The sequence below is a fragment of the Platalea leucorodia genome, assembly GCF_965183815.1.
Source record: "Platalea leucorodia genome assembly, chromosome: 8".
Classification (NCBI taxonomy): Eukaryota; Metazoa; Chordata; class Aves; order Pelecaniformes; family Threskiornithidae; genus Platalea; species Platalea leucorodia.
The window spans coordinates 51820905-51845939 of NC_138830.1; the positions used below are offsets into that span (position 1 = coordinate 51820905).

Genomic DNA, 25035 nt, shown 5'->3' on the forward strand with positions numbered 1-25035 from the left:
TCTTCGATGAGAAGTGATTGAACTTACCTCTACCTAAGCAGAGGAAGTAGCAACCTTTTAGGTTCAGCAATGGTACGACGTAAGAGTATAGCTTCAAATTAAATAGGAATATGACTCAAGTATCAAAATCCATACAGGGAGGAGGATGGAGACTTTCTGGATCCCAAATTAAGTACTAGGCATTATAGGGAAAACTACATTTATGTACTAAAATGTCTTCACATGACTCCAGGGGAAATAACCTGGAAGTTCTTGAAGGAATAAATACTGGCTGATGAGGGAGAATGAAAACTTTGTAATTTGACTGCAGTAACTGGAAGCGAGACTGTAACAGAGTCTGGGTGCACAAACTCAAGCTTTTCACAATCCAAAAATGTGAAAAGTTGAAAAGCCGTTTCCACTCTTGTGTAATTAAACATTACCACAGGTTCATAATTTCCTTCTGTGCTGAAACGTTGGAACTGATGTTCTGTAGCAGTCAGAAAAGGAGATGGTAGAGATGATGAGAACTTGACAATGTTTTATCCAAGTAGTCACTATTATACACCTAATATGCAGATTAATACATAATAGTATACAGTTTTTGTATAGTCAGCAAAATACACCGTAGTACGGAAACAGTGATAAAAGTAGAAGGAAACTGAAAGAAGCAATAGGTATCAGCTTCAGCTCTTTGGCAGCAGCAGAGGTGAAATTTTTTTTCTGTATGTATAGAAACAAAGTATGAGACAGGCAATTAAATAAAAAATAGACAATTCAGGCTGCAAAACTTAGTACCACTGAATGTTCCTGTTACTTACCCTTATGGCCTGATAACATCTTATGTACAATAGAAGCCCTAATCATCTGTGCACTGATGATACACAAAAGATGCAACAGAAACCCTGGAGAAAGCTGTGGTTGATAATGTATTTTTACATATACTGGGGAAATAGCATCACCTCTTTTACTTTACACCCATAGAAACACTCATGTTTCTTAATAAAATAAAAAGGGTGAGGCCCTTGGCCAGCTTTTATGGCCTTCTCACTGCCGCATTTTATTTGCCTCTTGGCGTCAAGAATGGCAATCGTCAATTAACTGTGGGAATCGTGGGTCTCAGAGCAAAATTGTTCGGCATGACAGAGCCCAGGTGATTCGGATCAGCTCCTTCCTCTGGCTTGCCTTTGGTTTAGAACCTGCTGTTTCGTACATAATACTGATGCGTGAGTACTTTTAGGGAAGCTGAAGTATAAAAACCCCATCAGACTACGTGGCAGGCAGGCTGCTGTGTGACCTGACGGCAGCTAAGGAATATCGGAGTGCTCTGCCCCTCCCGTGTCCTCAGTCAGCAAAGGCCGTTGGGAGGCCTTCGGAAGGAGGCCTTTGGAAGGAGACTCATCCACCGCCCTCCTGCCGCCTTCCCCGCTGCCTTCTCGCCAGCAGCGGATGACCTCCAGTGCCTCTCCCAGGCACTGGCATGCACTCGCGTCGATGACAGATTAAAGCAGGAGTGCCAAGGTGGCCTTGTCATCTCTCCCTGCTGACTAAGGCCTATGCAAACAGTACGTTGTGTGGCATTTATCAAGTGGATCAAAACAACAAAAATTCCAAGTTCCAAGGAAGACACCCCTTTTTTTTTTGTTGTACATATTACAAGCTTTGGATTATTATTCTCATCAATCTTTCATTACACTGACAGAATGCACTTTCATTGAAGAACATCATGGCTCAACACATGGACTGCCTGTTGTAGCTCGTGATCTCGTATGAACTGTTGTTCTTGCTGCCTCAGAAAGCTTCAAGGAATTGCTAGCAGAATTGATGGAAGACTGCTGTTTCTCCCAATTGAATAACATGTCCCCTAGCTTTGTCATGAGCACCACAAAGGATGCCGGATCTTTTTCCTGCATTGTTTGACCATCCTACGCTTTGGCTTTCTGACATGACATTACTTCTAATATTTCTAGTGAGTGCCAGTGATACCACATTTCTCACTCTTAGAAGTGGTATCAAGTATTGCAGTGTGTGCATGGTTACCACTTATTGACAAGCTACTGTGGGCTGTGATTTGAATTGTTCTGCAACTGTGCTGCTGTTATTTTTTGTGCTTCATCCACTCATATCAAATACCACTGACAACCTGCTGTGTTTAGAAGACAAAGGCAAGTCTCTCTTTAACGTGAACTGGACCTTCTATTTGTAGCATGAATGATGCAGTCTCTCTCCCCTGCTATTAACTGCTGCTCTTGTAGCCTACTTAGTATACAGGGAAAAAAGTCTTGCTTATTGATCAATTAAGGTGTGTAAAGTACTCTTTTATTCTGGATATGCAATCTGCATTGCTGTTATATCTTGGAGTATACACCCCCTGATTTTCTACAATCCATTTCAAGATATGTGTCTGAAGTACAGTTCACATACCAAGGACAACATTCTTTAATGCTGTTTTATCCCCAAGCCACAAGGCAGAATTCCGTAAGTAACTGAAATAATTTCTGCCTTAACACTCCTGTAAAATTTCTAGATTCCCTTATTAATTCTAGGTTTTTGTGCAGCTCAGGACAGCACTAACAGAACTTTCCCTAAACATCTTTCTTACTTCATGTCCAGCTGCTGTTGCTCCTATTGCCACCAAAAGGCAGCCATTCCAAGATCACAAGCATCTCCGGTAATCAAAAGTTGCAGTCTAATGGCAATTGATCTTTCCAAGTGCAGGGTTGCACACTGAAGATGTTGCTTATTACCGAGAATCACAAAGGTATGTTTTGGATGTGTATTTAAATGCATATACTTCTACAGGCATTGAGGGGATATCTGGGGATTGCCTACAGATATTTAGTATTTGATGTATCACTTACTCAAGATTTGGAAAGTAGTTGAGTAGTAAGCCTCAGGGTTAGCAGAGGAACTGCGTGATAAGCCTTAGATCTCACAGCAGAACTGATAGCAAGCCCTACCTTTTCATTCCCCCTCTGATTATACAGTAGTGTAATAGGGCGTTGCAGTGACAGATACAGTGTAACCGAGGGAGACAGAGGCTGAACCAAGGCTGTTTTAGTCAGTTTTGGTTTGGGTTTTTTTTTCTTTTGAAGTGACTAGTCTTTAGCTCCATTTCTGAGAAGGTTACTTGAACCTCTGACTCAAACAGAGACATCTCTGAATGGGGTAAACCAGTAGCTGCAGCACTTCTGGGACAGAAACTGCAGACTGTTAGGAGCACGTTCCCCTTTGCAAACATGGTGGCAGCTGCTTTCGATCTGTGGCTTCTCGCTGCTATTGTGTGAGGGAATTACACTCTCTGAGTTTCAAGAGCCACAACAGAGAGTAAGTAAAGCTGTGGCTCATTTAGGACGGGGTGTTATTTTAATGAGTTTAATAAATCCTATATAGGACTGAGAGTTTCTTTGGAGTTCAGTCCTGCAAAGCAGCGCTCTCAGTCTGACCTTCGAGCCTTGTACACTGTAGAGCTCTAAAAAACTGCACCAGTTCTATGCTGCGCCAAGTTCAGCAACATCAGCAACCCTAGTGTAAGTAGCTCACCCGCTTTAGCAGCTGTTTTCAGCGTCAAGTTGATGAGACTTCTCTGAACAGAGCTTAAATGACATTGTACTGGAAATGGCTTCTACTGCCCCAGGTCACCGTGTTCACAGATGTTCACAGAAGTCCAGGAGGTCCATACTCATGTAGAAACAAACTGATTTGCTTTGTGAAGTAAGTACCCACAGAAGATAAGGAGCTGGCGTTTTTGTTAACCAAACTCGTCACATGGTTAAAGCTGAAATGTTCATGAATGTTAATACTGTTCTTGTAAAACATGAATGGCAAGGATTCGTTTCATGTGCAGTATGGACACTGACCTTCAAAGGGCAAAATTCATTGCAGCACCATTTATCTCACTTTTAGCAACGCAGGATGGAAGGAGATCTCCTAAGAAGTTATTAATTCTACAGTCATGGCTATCAACTCCTCATCACAGTCAGCCATGTCATATAATCACTCTCATCAAAACAAATGGATATCTAGATCAGGCTGTCTCTTACAATGAGCAGGGTTCTCACCTTCTCCTCCTAAAGTTAAAGGTTGCTTCTGGAAAGGATTTCTAACACCTATCTCCCACAGTGGTTAGGACAGAAAATGCACTGGAGGAAAGGCTCAGTCAGCCAGCCAACTCTCAGGCCTCCTCTGCAGAAAAAACATTCACCATAGAAACCTAAAAATGACTCAGGGTGATGAACTGGTATAATTTTAAAAGAAAAGTACTATCACACCTATTTTCTGGCTACAGTACAGTTTTATTAATGGCCATGTATTGTAAATTATATATTCTTGGACAGTCTACTTTGGAACACTCAAAAAACTAAAAAATTACTTTTATAAAATTATTTCAGTGTGCTTTAATACCAAAAGCTGAGAGACATGGTAGATATACCAAGAAAATTAAAAACCCTAGGGCTAAGTATTTTTATAAAAGTCATTTAGAAAACAGAACTTCTACTAACCAAGTTGACCTTGCTTGTTACAGTGCTGGAGAGATTTGGTTGTGCATAGCTAGGAGTATCGCACTGTTTAAAAAACATATCAGAATCTACCAGTGGTGTAATGCTTTGTGATTTCTACTAAGACATAATCTATAGCTTTTGACTCAGATGATTAGGGAAAGGTTTGATATGTGAGGTTCTACTGTCACTTACAGGAACATAATGTATGTTATGTCGCATGTGACATAGGGATAAGGCAGTCACTTTCTTCACCAGCGGGCACGTATAATTTAGGCAATATGTACAGTGATTTCAAGATCACTCCTAACCCCAAAGTGCTTGTTCTACTCTGAAGGTTCTAAGGTACTACTTCTCTGTGCTCAGCCCTGCTCCACGCTCTTCCCATCCCACCCCTTCCCTTTGTGCTGCTTAGGGGAATTTCCCTGGATGTTGCTGGCCTTGTCTTTGGGAAGTCCTCCGGCAGCCCCGCGGCCCCCACTGCCCGGCTCCGGCTCTCTGGCACCCCGCTGCCTCTCTCTGCTGCCTCCATGCATAGGGAAGCCTGGAAGGTGAGACAGGTTGTCCACGGCTGAGTCCACAGAAATTTGGCTTCAGAAGTAGGCTCAATATGTACAGGTTTCATGTAGGCCACAAAAGTAGTATAAGGACGGGGAAGTGTAGCTTTTGTACTTTCATCAGGGAATGAAAATCTCGTTCATACTCGGCTGCCCTGGACCAGTCAGCTCATGTACCACTAATGCAAACTACTGACTGAATTCACCCCATGGAGTTCCCTGATCTCTGAAATGCAGAACTGGGTTATTTTAGTAGAAATTGATTCACTAGTCATGAATTCCATTTGAGAAAATCATGTAATTTTGGGTTCTCTGTCTGCTCTAAAGTGACAGCAGTTCTTTACGTACCCCAACAGTCTCGACTAACTAATAAGTTTGAGGTGGAGAAGAAAATGCTGTTAGTTCTTCATTTACCACAACACATTTTATGGTGAATCCCTTGTGCCCAGTGAATGGTTTCTCAGGTCAGCAAAACCAACTCCTTTCTTATTTTTGGGCACATGTATCCCAAGGATACTAATCCTTCGGATAAAAAGACTTGAATGTACTTTACCACGGTAAAAAAATATACAAACCAGTAAACTCAAAGTATTTAAACTCCTTCCTTACATTTGATTAGTGCTTTATATGTCTGCTTTCAGAACATTTCTGAAGTGTTCTGTTGTAATTTGTTTAATTAGTATTTTTTAATTCATAGAATGTGGTTTTAAAAAACCCAAACACCGAAAATTTAATTTCTTTAAAGGTAGATTATTAAATTTTTACAGCATGTGTAACTTTCATATATGACTTCTTTTTAAGATTTCACACTTATGTAGTATTATGACTATAAATAAATTCAAATAAATATTTAGCACTTGAATTTTTCACAAACGGATGAGGATATTGTTGTCCTGTTTCAGAAAGGGTACAGATTGATGCGGATGTAAAGCAGTCTGTAGACAGATGTGGATAATTATATAGTTGTATGCAATGATCCAGTATAGCACAGGGGAAAACTGTTCTCTTTGTCCATATGACTGAACACATGGGTACAGATTTAAGACAATGAGTAGTAAACTTTTTGCGTAGCAGGAATAAAACTGGGGCACAGAACTGAACACTGCACATCTTCCTTACATTTAATTCTTCCTTTTTCTTTAGGCAAAATTGTGCCTTCTTTAAGAGGTGCATTATTTTTCTAAGCAATAAAACAAAGAAAGTAAGTAAGTGACTTATATTGATCTGGTGAATGCAGTTATTATAGTCCTGCACTTCATAAAAATGTTCTCCCTTGAAATTATATAAAGTAACGTGAATTTGAACTTTAAACACAAGTGATGAACCCTAACACTTAAGATGAAATTTTAGAATATGGCTTCTGAAGCAGCTACAAAATTTTAGACAGAGCCATCACATTAGCACCCAAATTTTACAAAACTTAAAGAAATATGGAGACCATCTGTTCAGTTAGCTGCAAACCACTTTGCAGGATTTAAGGTTTGGAAAATGAAATTAGCTAACAGAGATAAAAAAGGTGCCAGTGGCTGGAAGTTTACCCTTCTTAAATTAGAAATGAGACTCACTTTTTAACATTAAGGTTATAGCATTTTATTTATAGCACTTACTTAGAAAAATTCACTAACAGCAATGGCGCACTTTCTGTGAATCACTTCAAATTAAGATGCAATGATTTTCTAATAGATGTTGTTTAACTAAACCGGAATTTGGGGAGCTGGTGCAGAACGGCTGAATGAAAAACATTGCTGTGCAACCCGAGACAGGCTAGATGGATATAATTGTCCCTTCTGGCCTTCAAATCTGTGAATCTGGGAGCCTGTAAGCAATGTCACGACAGACAAATAATCAAGTCTGAGCCATCATACTGAAAAGGAACATAGGTTCCTCTTAAATGGAAATGGCATTGGTACTTCTTTGGTGCTGTGGTATATAAAACTTATTGTAGATCCGTATTCTAGTTTTATTCTAGTTTTTTTCAAAATGTTGTCAAGAGACTACATCCCCAAAAGCTTTATAGCCATGGACTAATCGTTTGTCAAAAAAGAAAACTTTGGTCACATATTGAAAAAAAATTTGTGGTATCATATGTCATTCACTCTGGAAGGTCACTACTATTTTAATGGTTTCATATTTTTCATTTTTAGACTATACTACGCAATAAACACCTAAAATGCTAAAAAGCTCAAGCTCAAACATGCAGAGTCTCTTTCACCATTATTATTAGAACATCTGATGAACAGCACATTATAAGTTTTTTATTTTGAACAGTGGTTAAAAATCTATGGTTTTCAGAAAGGCATGGTGACCAACTGTTCGAGAATGAGTTCAAGTGTGCAAATAAACTCTAAAGTGCGTATCACTCTCACGTAGCAGAAATTTTCAGTACTTTATACTGTTACAAATAACAAACTATTTCAGACTCTAATTCTTTAGAATTATACATTTTCTCACTGTACATGCAGCAGATTTAGATTATCACAGGGTGCCATTCATTGAACAATGCCCACAATTACTTGCATAAATAGATTTCATATTGCTGACTTATGAGTCCTGGAACTAGACAGGCATTAGGCAGGGGAAAGAACCTAGATCCTAAAATACAAACTCTGGGGTGGAAGAGAGCCTGAAAAATCTCTTTGCTCTCTAAATATCTACCATAAAAAAACTGAAGCCAAATAGATTTTTATGTTGAAGAAAAAAAGGCAATTATGTTCCTTACGCGAAGCTGAAGTGGCTTATTGATTAACTTGGACAGGATTCTCCATTGTTAATACGTGTAGTATTATGAAGGGTTTAAAAAAATAAAAAAGTACATCACCAAACAATTGAAAGTGGAAAGATTTCAGACATTTTGATTATCTTGAATAAAAATGATTTCATATTATATAGCCATCAGAGGAAGTTACTGAACACCTCAGAGTGCTTATCAGAGTAAGAAAAATTTCCAGCGCAATGTAGGAGATGTACAGGTGATTCATACGCTTTGTTCTCCCTTACTGTCACCTTCAGAAGACTCTTCCTAGCCATTTAGAGAAGCTGAAGAATGTTGCCTATTCATTTTTCCCCAGTGGCTGTCATCTAACTAGCATATATCCTTACCCATGTTGTAAAATATCTCAGATTCCCTTTAAAAGTCATTCACAGGTGCGAACTTGCCTTTTAGAATCTGCACTGACTATTTGTAATTGTGTGTATTAATGGAATCAACAAGGCAGAAATTGCAAAGATAGTGTAGCATACGGTACTGCATGTGTTGTATTTACCCTGTACTGCACAGTGCATATACTGAATACTGCATGTGACATTCAACAGCCAAGGGCAAGGTCCTTTCCAGAATAACACCCAATTTTTATACTGCAAAACTAACATCTTTGTCTTTGGGGCACACTAAGCAATCGTTAGCACTGATCTGACAGCCACCCTATACTAGATTTTGTGATTAACATATTCTGACCATTTAATTTTAAGAACAAGCAAAACATTATGGCACACTACGTATTAAAGGAAAGCGCTCACTGCTCCGAGCTCCACCTGTTAACGCTGTTAAATAATAGTAATGATCACTAGTATCCATTTCGTAGGATAGATTTGCATGGTGCTTTGTAACTATGAAAATAACATTTCAGAGTAGTAACTGGGGAAATACATACTCTCTAGGGAAATTTGCTGGTTATTTAAAGACAAACTGTCAGTTTGTTTAAATCCTTCTTCCATGACCACCTGAAGTTTCTTGTTTCCTTGGAATTAAACTAAAAACTTTAACCATGTGCATGTCATTCTTGAAATCTTCATTAAAACATAAAATACTTTTTTCTTCTTGTCTAGAAGGCAAGTTTAGTTGTGTTCTAGATACCTTATCAAGTTTAGTTAATATCCCTAAAAATATTCCAAAAGGATGAGGTTTACCTTCCTTCATTAAGCTACAGCTGGCAAGCATAATAAAAGCAATACTTTCCCCAATATTTATCAGTATGTCTGCTGAAGCAGTAAGAATATAACACTCCTCCATCATGTGTGTTACTGTTTATTTCTACGTTATTTTTTCTGTGTATGCCTTTGTACACAACTGCTCTTTGCAGAAAAAGAAGGGTGGACGTGTGATCAGAAATTCCTTATGTCATTCCAGAGCCATCTAATCCCGGTGCATTCTTTTTCCCAGCAAAAGGAAATGTGTATTCATTGTATGAGCCTCTTACCCCTCCTGAGTATGCTAGGAACCTCTTGGTCTTGTCAGGACATTATACTGCACAATCTACTACAAAACTGCTAAATCCAAGCAGCAGCTAGAGCACAAATACTAAATGCAGATATTCGGCACAAGTTCATCTTGGCTTTTTCTCCTATTTTTGTATTGCTCACAAGACTTCAAAACAGATTTGCTTCATCAAAATTTTCATTTTGTAGGCTGCTGTACATAAAAATTATTTCAATGCACCTTTCCCAGTTTCAACACCAGGTCTGAAATCACGTTACAGAGAGGGTGTTCTTTTCAGATAAGGCACATCATAAAAACGAAGAGAACAGCTGAGGTGGGGAGGAGGATTAGAAACAGAAACTCAGACTTTCAAGCCCCATCTAAGCATCCTGTCCTGGGGAGCATTTTGTTGCTATCTCTGCACAAACCTCCAGGATAGGTACAAGAACTGCAAGTGTATTTTTATTAGCATGTTTCCTCTTATCTTTGTGGTAAATGTATGGTAACTTATCCCTCTTATCCCTGTCTTTAATTCCTTCATATTGGATGAAGAGCAAATAGATAGCTGCTATCATGGAGCATGTTGTATGTTCACACCCCAACTTAGCACATTCCTTGTTCTGCTTATACCACAAATACTGATGGAAAGTACAGAATGTACTAAATACTGAAAATACACTGAATAATTACTTCACAATGTATCTCAGTATTAAAAAATGTCCATTTAATGACTAAGAAAATCTTTTTAACCTTGTGATCAGCTGACCTTGGTCTTCCAACCCCTCTCTCCCTTGTACATCTCAGAGAGTAGATTGCTCTTGCTGTATGACCTGAAAGTCAACAAACCCTGATGGTATCAGGTCAAGGAAAGAAGGAAGTTCAGAGCTGCTTGTGGGAAACTCCCTTCCAGCTGCCTGGCAAATCTAAATTCAGCTTAATTGAGTCACTTCATACACCCACTTCCACAGATTGCGTAGAACTCGGTTTTCCAAATGGAGCTGCTTTTCCAAGTGGAAAAGAATTAATAAAGAATTAGTAAATTATTAGTAAATATTTTAGGCAAAATTTATGTATCGTAGAATCATTTAGGTTGGAAGGGACATTTGGAGATCATCTGATCCAACCCCTTGCTTAAAGCAGCACCGACTTAATTAGGTTACTCAGGGTCTTGTTCAGTCAAGTTCTGAGTATCTCCAAGGATGGATATTCCACAGCCTCTCTGAACATCTGTTCCAGCATTTGACTACATGTATAGTTTGTGATAGGGATGACAGCAAGGACATCAGAAGATTATCATGGACTCATTAGAAGACTAATTAGGTGCAAGATTCATAAGAGTCTCTTAACAACTGATTAGCCATTTGTTAAAACTCCTTTTTGTAATTTCATAAACCATTTGCAAGTGGGATCTTAGTATTAAACGTGGCCCAGAGGTTTCTTTCTTATACTAAAGTGTGAATTCAAGCTTGCATTCCTAAAGTATCTGGAAAAGAGTATGGGTGTTGGAGCACCAGTGTATGTTGGTCTCTGTGCTAACCCTCAATTAATAACAAGCAGACAGCTGCAGCCTTCCACGGCTTCGGTTTGTGACTGGCATAGTGCCATGCAGAGAACATACACTAGCCTAATCCCAGTGAGACAAATGTAGGGAATAAATCTCAGAAACCCTACATTGATAAAAATATAGTGCCCCATTCTACAGAGGCACATGGAACAAAGCCCTTTGCCACATCACTGCTGTGAATGCATCCAGGAGCAGCTGAGGTATTAACACAACCACCAAGTTAGGAATCTGACTAACAAATACATGGAAAATTTCCTCAGTAATATATTCACTACTTACATATTCAATACTGCTTCGAGCACAGACATTTCTAAATGGTTCCTCAGTTTCATCAGAGTTCCAGTCTCACCCTGACGCTTGATACATCTGCATGATCTGTCGACAGAAAGAGAAGATAGCCATCAGCATGGAGATGTGGCACATGCCGCCGCAGTGACCCTTGGAGTGATCTGGCATTTTGAGCAGGCTGGTAAGATCTGTACCTCTCCGCCAGAGAAACCCCGGTGTTGTTCCTTGGGTCCCCCCTGAAAGGAGTAATGGATTCCAGTCTATAGCAACCCCTACAGCTGGAAGTACTGCCAACACTTGGCTGAAACCCTATCATCAGGAATAATGACGGTCTAAAAGAACTCGGGGCTCATCAATTAACACTTCCATAGCTTGTGTGAATTACCAAGGCTGAAACAGGACTCACTGAGGTCAAGGAATGGTGACCATCTGTTGCCAAAGTCCGCTTTCAAGAGGATCTAGGGCCTGAGGACAGCAGAAGGGTAACCTGTGATTGCCTCCTCCGCAGCACGCCACTCTGATAGCAGCTCCCGGGGGACTCTACCATTGCCAGAGGAGTTTCACGGTAGCATGCGGCCGGAGCCTGCCACGCAGCGTGGCGTAGTCAGTCTGACTCATTGCAGACATTTGTACAAGCACAGATGCGTTAGTGCCTTTCATCCACACCGTAAGCAAACGTCCTCCTCACACAGAGTCCATCTAATTGCTCCAAAACACACTCTTACGTTAAATGCCAATGAATATGCTTTTGTGCCTTTGCATCTCCACGTTTGAAGCACTCTCCCCAGTTTTTAAATGCAGATTTCTAACTAGCTGCACTCTCAGACGATTTAAAATGCATCCATCTGATGAACAGTGGCAGCTTCCATAACTGCCTTTGCTACTGTCCGTAAGATAGTTTGTTCCTTCTAGGCGCCAGTAGTAAGTCGGTTTTACACTGGACAGAATTCAGATCTCGAACGCAAATTAAATCTGCAGTGAAAACCAATGCAATAATTGAGGCCAGAACTTGGCCTACTGACCCTGCTCATCTGAATGCTATTTCTGAGGGCATAATGATGTATTATTCTTCCTTTTTGACAATTACTCTTTCACAGATAATTTTTGAAATTTTATGTGCCATTTTTCTGTGATGTTGCAGTGGTATCCTGGATACTTACTTGTAAAATTCTGTGCTCCTATCATGCCATTATAGTTGCCTAAAGCATGTTTCTTTATTCCTTTTTTCTGCTCTACCTTTCTTTTTGGCTCATTTCTGTATTCTGCCATCACATTAGCTTCATTTGTGTAACCAAGAAAATGAAGAATTCTACCGAATTCTGAAAGAAACCTTTGTGTTTCATGACTTTTCTTCTCTTACTATCCCACTACTTTACAAACTGCTACTTCAGCTTTTCACTCAAAGGATCACCCCTCAACCTTCTATAGTGTATAAAGTTATCTATTTTTAGCCCTTTCCTTCTCAAACCTATGCCTGCATGGTATTATTCACAAAGTTGACTATGAATGCCTTTGCTATATAGATGCTCCAAACCAGTTGCCTCCTATTCTCGTTTGGATAGAAAGCATGAAATGGATATATGATTTATCCTTCCGACATCTCCTTATCCCTGTCCAGCCATTAATATAACACGGACAGAGTTCTTCATTTTCCTCTCCCTCGCGTCTCACGTTCCGACCTGTAAGCTGGGAATTCTTTTGGACTTGCTGCTTTGTCAAATGTGTATTGATCATTTCAAAAATACTTGCGTCTTCCTGCGTACAGTAGCCAGAAAACACATACTGTCGCTGGAGATTCTTTAAACACCATACCCCAAAATTGCTATTCCACATCCCGTAGCTTGGAGTAACTACCTAATACATGCTCTAATTGTCCATTTGTCCTGTTCTCTAACACAGAGCCTTAATTTTTACCAAGCTATCAATCATTTCACTACAGGGCATGTTCCTTGAAAATATCTGCAAAGGTATTGTCCTCTTTCAAAGATCACTGTAAAATTCACTTTAAAAACTTGGTAAGGAGAGTGTGTTGTACAATGGCCACTTAGGCTGACCGGTATCACCTCGTACCCCTCCCGCAATGTGCTGTACCCTCCTGTTGTCTCTCGTCTTCTCGCCGGTGCATAAGCTTTGCAAAGCCAGCAAGCTGCCCTCGGACAATTCTCCTCAGTTGTCACATGAAGTTGGTAAAGCCTCTCTGAACAGCTGAAGCTCTGCTCACGTTGAAATCCGAAGTCCTCAGCACCTATGGAATCCACTGAATGACGAACAGCTCCCCAAAACCGAGGCTTTCACTTCTTTGTGCTCAAGTTTACCACTTTGCTCTAAAAGGGCTAAGAAAATATTTTTCTACCTACCACACAAGAACATGTGGTTTATTTTATGACAGTCGTACCAGCAGCATTTGTAAAGCAATGAGTCACTGAGTGGTAGTACAGCACAGTAGTTCCAATATTTATTTATACTGTATTATAGCTGAATCTTTGTATTTTTTTAATGTGGAATCTTCACTTCTGGCTAAGCTTTGGGATGGATGCAAAAGTGTTGAACTGACGTCCTGGCCTTGAGCTGAATCTGAATGAAGCCCATATGGTGGAGAAAAAGACTGAGTGGACTGTACAACAGAACACTAAAATAAGCTAGGACTGAACAAGGTAAAGGAGAACAAACTGCAAAGGAACATTAAAGGAAACAGCATTAATTTTTTTCTAATGATTTCAGGTGCAGCTTTTATGTAAATTAATAATTGCTTCCTGCATTTCTAGACTTGCTTTAATGTTGGTGAAAAGCACCTTTAGTGATAGTCATATTTTTATTTTTCAACTACTGCTTACACATTTCCACATCTGTTTGGAAACATGAGTATTTTTAACAAATTCCAGGCAGTTCTACTGAAAGAACTGTGATATGTTCACATAAACACTGGTTTGCTTAGAAGTCTCTTCAAGTCTTGCTCCTGTTCCTATAAACTGCTCATAAAGTAAAAGTAAAAAGCCTCATGGTTTAAATCACAGGGATTCCTACTTTGATTTTACTTGCATCAAAGTAAACTGGGAATAACTCTACTGACTTGTACTGTAAAGGAAGCATAGGCAGAATCAGGTCCTTGCTAGGTTGTGCTGAACTCTTCTTTTCTGATAAACACACGTATTTCCCATACACATACTCTCAGATGGTATAAAACTGGAGAATCCCACTGAATTCGGCAGAGAAACGCTTGAGGAAGTAGCCCACAGTATTAGAAAGCTGAGAGCCATACATGTGTCCAAACCAGGCAGCTCTTTGTAGAGCTTGGCAAAATATTTCGTCTCCTTGAATTTAGATTTCTCATTCCTGTTTTAGTCATCTGTGCTTGTCACAGAAATAGACTGTAAAAGAACAGTTCTGCTTAAAGCGAATTTCATCCCTGTCTCAGTTCTCTTAGATTAGCAGTGTACACTAACTGGGTTTTTTAATCTCACAATAGTAAATAGGAACAGCATTTATTTTTTCCCTTGTTGATCTACAAACCAGGAAAATATCTGTTATTTCTAAATTTAAAGTGTGCACTACAATGTACAAAACAAATTTAGCAGTATAGTAAAAATTACCAGCTGTATTTTACTACTGAAATAAAAGTAAGCATTTATCATCAAATCTAAATGTTCTAGATAGAACTCTAACAGATTCATTCTGAAATAAATTGTCCTAGCAAGCTTGTAGAGGGTGTGTTCAGAACTGACTTAACTTTGTAACGTAAAGGACATCAAGAATTTGGTATGTCCTGCTTCTTGCTTTCCTTAAGAAATATGGACACTGAAATCCAATAATGAACTGATTTATTGTACAAAAGAAAAACAAGGATTTGATAAATGAAATGCATCACTATGCTTTAAAATAAATAGAAACTCCCATGTTCTTTGGATTTCCACATATGTTGTATGTGTTGATTAATGTTTGTAAGGGAAAGGGATTTAAACCATTTAGGGAGGAACAGACCTCAAGAGGTCTCCCCCATGCTGCATAACAGTTTTTCTGATGACACGAGCGCACACTTGGACTGCAAAGGAAAAAATCCTGCTCTTCCTCCATATAAAGAACATCATTGTCAAGATTACCTTAACCTGCTGCTAAAGAATATCTTTATTTTTTAATGCACTTCTTTTCTTGCACCTTTGAAAACTGTCTTGCTTCCCGAATGAAAACCTAAAATATTTTTTACAAAATGATTACATCTAAGAATGACCAGCTGTTTGCTGTGCAACCTATCAACAACGAGCCCGGGCAGAAACATGTTCTGTATCATGAACTTATCCAATATGAAATTGCCTACAATGACAGACTACACATGTTGACCAAGAAGTCCCATCCTGGTCCCTGTGTCATCTGTCAATTGTCCTTTTCCAGGCCTTTCCCAAGGGATAATATCAGTCTGTACAAAAATGCCCTTCTTCCAGTGCAAGGTTCTTGTTTATATTATTCCTGTTTGCTCCAAAAACCACAATGATTGTGGCACTTCCACCACAGGTATTGTTCACACACATACACAAAAGTAAGTGATTTAGATCACATCCTTAAATTTATAGAGGGAGAGGGAAATGGGTTTAACGTACTGGGAGATTTGAGCACTGTTAAGTGCTGACCAGGAGAAGGCTGCAGTAAACAAAACAAGAGGGAAAAGGGGACGAAAATGGGTTCTGTTAGTAGGGTCAGCAATGGGGACAGATGGCCCTTGCATGGAACTGGAGATGTGGCACCAGGGCAGCTTTCGGAAGAGCCAGAAATGAACAACTGAGAGACTAGACCAGAATTTCGGTTTCAGTGAGACTGCATTTCAGAGAAAGGTGGGACTTCCAAGAAAAATGGCATAAGGTCACTAGAGATATAAGTCTACATGGAAGCTGTGGTTGGCTGTTTTTCTGCAGGCTATCAGCCAGGGCTTCATTTGAGCTAAACTGGCAATAAAGGCAAGCTCCTTCTGCCACAAGACCCCTTACACGAAGAGGAAATCACGTTGCTTGCGTAAGCACGGAGCGAGGCTTATCTTTCCGTTTCTTTAACATACCTTGATGCCAGGGAAGGTAACCACCAGAGTATACTTCTGCAGGCAAGTGCTGGGTCCAGAAAAGTCTTAGGAATGTGAAAACACCACTTTTAGCAGTAATTTCTAATTGCTGCATCACTACTGTAAAATACCACTAACTGGCAGTGTGCTTCTGGTTTTCTATATAAACCTGGACCATGGAATGACATAGCAGGAAGCCTCTACGGTGTTACTGGCTATCAGGAGAGGAAAATCAAAGTTGCAGGCTTTCATACGGGCAGCAGCAGGAGGTTTTACAGCATTTATTTGGTCTGTTGTAAGTCTTCATATGTATGTGTTGGAGGACACATATACCTAACACAGTGGTTTCCAACCATGTGTAATATGAGGCTGATTGATAGGCTTTTTCCAGTGAAAATGCAGAACTTTTGGGATTTCCCTAGCAAGTTTAACACCTCTTCTGATTCCGAGAAGACTGTAGAAAATTAGAAATCCATACGCTTGAAAAGAGAAAAAGGGAAGAGAATAAAAAGCAGTGTCTTCTTGACATTAACAGGGTGTTCACTGAACTTCCTGGGAAGATGTCATTTGATGTTTTGCCTGTGAATAATTCAGCTGAGGAATGTCCTCCCTTTCATTTTTGTGACTATCATCTAGTGCTTGCGTTTTCATTTTGACCTTCCAGGTGTTTAGTGCTGGGGGTGTTTTGTAGCTGGCACATTGCTTGGATCTACTCTGTTTTCAAACTGTGGGTCAGATTCTGAGGAGAGACCCAGCATCCATTCCACTATTATTTTTCCAATGTGAATGCTGACTGCTTCAGAAGATACGGTGCCATATTTTTCATACATCTGGAACAAATGCTCCGATTACCAGATTTTGAGAAATTAAATACATATACAAGAGAAACACAAATAAGTTACAAATGCAAGCAAGCAAGAGATTTACAACTAATGAAATACATCATTTCTTAAAGCAAAGGTAACAAAAAGGAGGAAGTTAGGGCAATAATGAATTTTTAAAAGACAAACATGTTGAATCAGATGGCCTTTATCTCTCTTTGAAATCTTACTGCCTTTCTTTCCTTGGCACCTTCTTCAAATACCCTTCCAACACCCTGAGGCACAACATGGGACAAAGACCTCCAATGAAAAAAACAGATAAAACAGTACAAGTCCTGTAACACAAGTTTTTCTAGTGTATGTCATGAAATGGGTCTGCTGCTCTGTACAGTGCACTAACAGAGACCGTCTGAGCATCACAGTTTACAGTTTAAATTGTTTACATAGATATGCATGGCAAGAAGAGAGGACATGTACTTATTTTGGAAATCAGTAAGTAGATACACAATCTTCCCAACCTTTCTGGAAGTTTACTGTTCTCCTGGAAGGTGTTTTCTGGGAACATAAGGATTTTTTTTTATTTATGCTCTGTAGAGCCCCGGTGAACTGTGAGATGAGTATACTGTGCTCTGACTTTACAGTTATATCTGTAGAAATAATTCAATAGGAATTACCCTTTTTCAACTTAGCCTAGATTTTTTTTTTTTATAAGTGGACAATAACACTGCACTGGTAAATGAGTGATTTTGACCCTTTATCTTCATGAAGGAAGATGTGTGTGTTTTGTGCTATGCATATATAAGCACTTGATTGCCAGGTCACAACACTAAGTTTATGAAGCTCTATGTATTTGTAGCATAATTGATTAGTATTTTTGTTATTTCACATTAAGTTTAGAATACCAATTTTTTTTTTTTAAAAGGCTTTTGTTTATGACTTTCATCCTAGTTTGTGCAGCTGTGTACAGAGCTAGGTTTAAGGCTAGTTGGAAGCTAAAAAGTGTGTTGCAAATGCATTTGTACAGATGCCATGGTCTCATTCTATTTGTTCTCCTTAAACACATGTATATGGTAACATATCAGCACCTCAATTCATCCAGAATTAGCCAGGAGGGGCAGGGAGAGAGAGAATCCAGGCAAGTAATGGTATATGTCAATTCTAGCACTCTCTTAACTGTGATACCCCTGCAAACTTTGTTTGCAGTCATTTCATTTTATTGAATTTAATTACTTAGTTTCCCAAACCAAATATAGCGAATTCAAGGATTTGGCAAACTGTAACTACCAAGGTCACTTTTGGGAAGATGTTGTTCAGTTCTCATTAAAGACAGAACTGAGGGGGAAAATGGAAAATCAGACATTAAAGCCATAGATATTTTTGGCATATTCTCAGAACTGTGTATTGCTTATTCTAGGGAAGGAATGGAAGTATTATTTCTATTAATCACTAGCTGTCACAGAATTATTTCTCATTAAGAAAACTCATATGAATTTATGTAGCCTTAAGTAAATGCAGAAAGATTATTACTTTATATACTACCTGTTAAAAAAAATATACATCATTAAAAAAACAAAACAGTGATGATGATTGTTATTACTGTGGACTGTGAATAGAAGGAAAATGGGACAGTCAGTACCAGGTGCGGGTAAAAACCTGATATTTATGCCCACACTGAAGCACTTCACTGTATGCAGTGAAGGAAGACAGTGGCACTCCGAAGGGGATAAATATCAGTGAAGGACTCAAAGCCCCAAGAAAGAAAAGGGACCATGTTGAGAGGTCAAGTATGTTCGATGCTACCCTCAAATGCATTCAGTAATGAACAATGAGGCAGTAATGAGGATGAGGCAAATATCTACTCAGACTTTTTATGCATCATTAGTCAAGCCAGTGGGTATGATGGCTGAACCAAAAAACTCAAGGAAAACAACTAATTTTGGATCAACCCACATTTTTTTCATTTTCTCCCCAGGAAAACAATACACTGAGAAGGGGGTTGACCAGCAACAAAACATTTTGTCTTCAGTTTATTTAGTCCCTCTTTATTTTAGTTTTGTTAGTTAAATTGGAAGTGAAACGTTGATAGTTGTGTTCTGAAAGTGCTGTAATGAAATGATTAGTCTTTCCCAAATATATTTGCTTTCTGAATGTTTTTTTTTTCTGAAACCATTTATTAAATTTGACCCAATTTCATAAATACTTTTATTCTCCCTTCATGATGCGTTGAGCTGGTTAATCACATTCTCCATTGCCAGTATTTTGTTTCCCAGGAACAAAGACCACTCATGTTTTCTCCTTTTATCCTCTTAATTGAAATGCATAATGCCTCATCACCAAAATACTTGAGTGTTTTCCATATTAAAAAATGCTCTCCAAGAAACCTCTTCCCTTCACTTTTCCTCCTTGTAGTAGAGCAACAATGTGAAAATGAGAAATCGGTATAGTTAAATTTAAAAAGATGTGCATGAGTGAAAAAAAGGTGAGGTTGAAGAGATGGCTTTTGTATGCAGTTCTGAAAATGGCAAGGTATTTGCCTGTCCTTTCTGAGGTTCTTCCTGCAGTGAGCAAGTCGGGGAATAGAACTGGTGTAATCCCTGGAAAGAGAGAAGCTACTCTGAGGTAGCATCAACCTGACACAGAGTTTATGTTCCAGGTCCAAATTCCTGAATTAAAAAGGGAGGGGAATGCATGTATTGTTTAGCTAGTACAGACAGAATAGCTCTGAACCAGATTCTCTACAGTAATGATAGCTGTGGTCTACTGAGTTTAGCAGCAATTTAATTTTTTCTGTAGGACATATATATATATATGTATATATGTATGTTTTGCTGCTTGGTATAGTGAGCTGCAGTAATTAAAGTAACAAATCCACAGACAACCACAGGCCACTAAAGAGTTCCACAGTCTGATGTACAGTCTTTCTGGCTAGTCTCAGATAGGAGGATGAGAAGTATTGTAAAGCCAGGGATAATTTGGACAGCTGCCCTCTATAAAGTCAACAAGACCATAATAAGTCTATTAGTTTGACAATTGAAAGCCACACATCCCAAATGAGGACAAAAAAAAATGCCAGTCATTTTTTTTGTGAGGACTTTTCCTCTTCAGACAAACAATCTCAAACTTGCCGAGACTGAGCTGCAGTTAATTGTTTTGCCACACTGAGCAATCCTGAAGGGGACTGTGCTCAACTCAGAGTAAAGAGGATGCCTTGCTCTGTTTCTGTGGTGGTTCTATGCAGATATTTGATAAGACAGAGCACAGGAATGAGCTGTTTGGGATGCTGCAGTTGAGTGCCCTGGAGGTGGAGGAAAGCTGTCCACTATGACTCAGATGCAGATCTCTTAGCACAGTTCCCATGTAAATGAATTGAGATGGAAGTATAATGTTTAGTTGCTAATTACATTTAGACTCCTTTGGGGAACCCAAAGATTACTATGAATGTACAGTTCCAGCCAGTGAACAGACAGAATTAATCCACTGGTTTGCTCTAACAGGGGACCTAAAAAGAACAATTACTTACACTGCTGTGATTGCCCTTCTTCAAGGTTAAATTCTCCACACAGATTCCACCGTTGTTCTTCACATGAGATGATTTTTCTTTGAAGAGCAATGAAAACTATTACATTAGATAGCCACTTATATTTTTCTAAATTAACAATAGTGCTTTTGGTTAATGATGATGATTTTTTTTTTCATTAGTGGCATCTTTATCCCTCATAGGCCACATTTTTAAAAAATAGAAAAATTAAAGAATCAGAAAATAAAACTTGGGAGAGACTTCAAAAGGCTTTCTCATCATAACCCGATTTTCCAGCAGTGACTTTTCATGGCAGATGTTCATCTAACAAAACCTGTTTGTTCTAAAAACCCTCCATACCTTCCCAATGTTACCTATTCTAATGCTTAATTCTTACTACTGTTACAACATTTTTCCTAATGGTTTGATCTAAATTTCAATTGATGCAATTTAAACCCATGACTTGCTGTCCACTGATTGTGCTTGGGTTTCCATACGCACTCCCCCTCTAGTTGAGATCTTGCCAGTGCTGAGATAGCACAAAGATTTCTTCAGTTGTACAGCCCGTTTTCCACAACAGCATGATACTGTTAATTCACATTCAGCTTGCGGTCCCAATAGAGTCCCTTATCCCTTGGTGCAGAAATGTTCCTTCAACTGTCATTCTCTAGCATAGGTTCATGAAATTCATGACTTCTACGTAAGAATCCTGCCTTTATGCCTTTCATTTGCCTTTTTTTTTTTTTAAATTGGTGCACTCATGAATTTTGTGTATTTACTCAAATATAGCATTCATAAAAAATACCAATTTTTATAAGTTGGCAGTAGCAACGTGGATGTACAGTACTGCAAATACATCTTTGGTGGAAAATATTGTCATTTGTTATAATCAGTTCTCTGTTCAAGATAGTTTCAAGACATGAAGAAGTATGGAGGTGTTTATAGGGACATAATGCATGTGTGGACTGAAGAGAATGATCAGTAACTGACAGTATAGCAAAACATGCTTTATTTAGCTCTTTCAGACAAGAGGTAGCTGAGGAATGTAACAATAATAGTCTCATTTTACAACCAGATTTTCAACGAAATCATGCTTTCATTAATGATATTCAGTCTCTCTCCCGTTTCTTCACATTGTGGCTATTGCAGGTTCCCAGATCAGATTTGATCAGGTGTTTATGTCTCTTGTTAATGTTTTCAGAAGGGGAAATGGCCTTGCTGTCAAAATACCACTGGGGCTACTGCATTCCTCTCCTGTATTGCCAGGTCTGTTCATGGGAACTCTTTGTCGAACGGGAACATGTAATGCTGATTCCTAAACATTATGTCAAGCGGTTTATACACACACCGAGTAGGTTCTCATCAGCAGTCAGCATGGTCTATATAGGATCCAATGGGAATATAGTGTTGGACCGTATCCTATGAAAATAAGGTAAATTTAAATCTGTAAAATAGGTTGCTACATTTTGGCTAGCCTGGGTGGCTTTCCGTGTCAGAGTCAGTTCATATTTTAGGCACTACATTTTAGGAGAATCTCATGAATACTAAGGTGCCTCATGAATACAAGGAGGCCTTCCGAGCTGTAAATGAAGAACATCGTTTTCATGACAAAATACTTTTCTTTCTAATATGATATTTTTTTGTTTTTTCTTTTAGGTGGAGAGGATTGTAGACAAAAGGAAGAACAAGAAGGGCAAATGGGAATATCTCATCAGGTGGAAAGGCTACGGAAGCAACGAAGACACCTGGGAACCTGAACATCATCTACTACATTGTGAGGAATTTATCGATGAATTCAATGGACTACATGTCACTAGAGAAAAACGATCAAGACATGGGAAACAGGCCAGCGCTCCAAAATTTTTACGGGAAAGCCGAGGGTCATCTGTTGAGAAAATGTCACATAGGCCTTCTGAATCTGGGAAGTCTAAAGGGTCAACACACAAAAGGAAGAGAATTAATCCATCTCTTCAAAAACAGAAAAGAGGATATGCAGCAAAGCCAGCATCTGCTAATGACAGGGCTGCTAAAACTGTGACTTACCGAACTACTCCCAGCGGTTTACAGATCATGCCACTGAAAAAGCCACATAATGGTCTGCAGAATGGAGACGGCAGTCATGAAAAAGATTCTAGACATTTTGGGAATGGCTCACAACAGCAAAATATGGATTTAAATGATCATGAAGGAGAACAAAATTTGCCCAGCGTGTTGGAAGTTAGTAATGATTCACCTGTTGTGAATGGAATTGGTATGTGATTTAAACTACAGTCTTTTGAGGCGGGGGGGGTGGTAATTGCAGAGACTGCAAACAGAGAGTCCATGCGTGGAAAAATCATTGTCATGCTACACAAGTGATATGGTGAGAAGCACATAAACATGTTTCATGCTCTCTCCCCGTATATTATACCATTTTTTTATCAGTTGGCTTCTCTCCTTCCGTTTCCCACGGAGTGACATGAAGCAATGTGGGCTTTCTTACATGCCTTTGCAGTGTAAAGTTCTTGTGGGGAAATGATGACAAGGCACGGAGTAGGAATGACAACGGAGGTATGTATAATACTGCAACTTTGGTTTTGTGTATCACCAAGTAGCAAATCACTTCTCAGTTATGTGTGCACCAACCCAATGGTCTAGAAAGATCAAGATTATTTTAGAAACAGAATTAATACCACTCTTGCTAAAGTATCCTGGTAAGTATGGCTGAATAACATTCAAGTTCCTCGGTATTATTGCTCATCATATTCAGGAGTACTCAGAACTGCCAGGTCCTTGTCTCTGACAGTGACTGGATACACCAGAAGTCGAAAGGCATACTTCATGGGAAGGTACAAACAGCCTTGAAGTGAACGAGAAGAAATAGGAGAAATTTCTTTCTAATCTTCATAGTTACTGACTGGCTTAGTTCTCAAAGAATAAAGGTTTATGTTCTCTATAAATACTATGCAGTTTAATGCAACTAAGTAGCTTCTCATTATCAATGTGTCCAATCTTTTTTTTTTTTTTTAATCCTACCAAACTTAAAGCCTCGGTGGTGCTTTGTGGCAGTAATTTCCAGGAGCTAACTATAAGATGCACATTTTATTTGATCAGGTTTGGGGGTTTGGGGTTTTGTTTGGGTTTTTTTGACCTTCACTTTCATTGAATAAGCTCTTGTCCTTATATGAAAGGATAAAGAGGAAGACGTCCTGTCAATCTGTAGGCAACCCCAGCCTTTTCAGCCTTCCTACCACGTGGAAGTCTTACCAGATTCCTGGTAGTTTTCAGTATCCTCTTGTGCCTTTGGTGTGTGGGGTTTTTTTAATACCTTTTAAAAACAGCAGGAGCTGTTCCAAATGATTTCCTACTGCTTACTGATAGAGTGGCGATACAACCTTCTGAGAATTATTTTTTCTACTGTTACACACTGTATAAAGGTTTTCATTGAGTGATACACAGTTGCTCTTTTTTTTTTTTTTTCCTTGCTGGTTACAGTTAATTTAGAACACAGCTATATGATTCTTTTCATTATGCATTTAATCTGCTTTACTGTTGCCAATTCACCCTTTTCTTATGACTCAGTGAAGCTCTTCAAATTCTTTCCTAGTTTTTACTCTACTTATTTTGTATTCCCTTCAAATTTTCCTCTCATACTTCTCTACCCAGTTCATTAATATGTACATTAAATAAACTAATCCTTCTGCAGGTCCCTGGGGCAGCCAACTACTAATCATTCGACATGATGAAAAGTAACCATTTGTTCCAATTATTTATTTTTATTAGCCACTTTCCATAGCCCATGATAGCACTCATTTCCTTAACAGCTTCTTGTGAATTGCCCGGCCAAAAACTTTTCAAAAGTCAACATAAATTATATCACCCCGTTTTCCATCTTCCACCTTACTGGCAACCGAGCAAATGCTACTTGATTTGGGAAGTAGAACTGTCCTTGCCTAGTCTTACTGGTGACACTTGTGACTGCTGGGATCTTTCAATCCAGGCATTGAATATCTTGTTAAAGACTCCCAAAATGTGTGGTCAGCTTTAAATGCATAAGTAGCCCACATGATGTCAATGATGACGCTTAAAATTGAAAGTGCAAGCTTTTGTATTTTGATGAGTTTGAGCTCATATAAGACTGTTTAAAAAGTTACCTGCTTCTTTAAAAAGACTTGCATAGCTAATTACAGATGTGTATAAAGTTATTTTTCTTTGCTTTCTTACTGTTTCTAATGAAGTTTTTTTAATCATTTTTTTTAATGTTATTCATTGGGAAAGTTCTGATACAAAATGCATCTTGAAAATGCATTCATTCCCACATTTTGGAGTCTTTTTTTTAATGAAGAACTAAAGGGCCACAAAGAACTGTAAGGTCAAATGGGCCTTTCATTTGTCCCCACAGAGCTAATGAATGGCATCCACCAGCCCCTGTTTGAATAATCCCTGTAAGAGAGCTCTGTTTCAGTAGAAAGCTGCTTTGCCTCAGCAGCCAGGTGTTCTGCCATCTCAAATTGAAGAAACTTGCACTACTCTTCAACAAGACCAACAATTTACTCAACTCCCTCAGTATTCACACTCACAGGGAAGTAGCA

General features: G+C 38.9%; 1 protein-coding gene across 1 annotated transcript in view; it reads left to right on the forward strand.

Moving 5' to 3' along the window:
* CDYL2 (chromodomain Y like 2) overlaps positions 1-25035 on the forward strand; it is a 61279-nt gene that overhangs the window by 10021 nt on the left and 26223 nt on the right. Inside the window, exon 2 of the mRNA XM_082319469.1 lies at positions 22121-22715. Within this exon, the coding sequence (XP_082175595.1) occupies positions 22121-22715 (595 nt within the window). The remainder of the gene's footprint in view (positions 1-22120; positions 22716-25035) is intronic.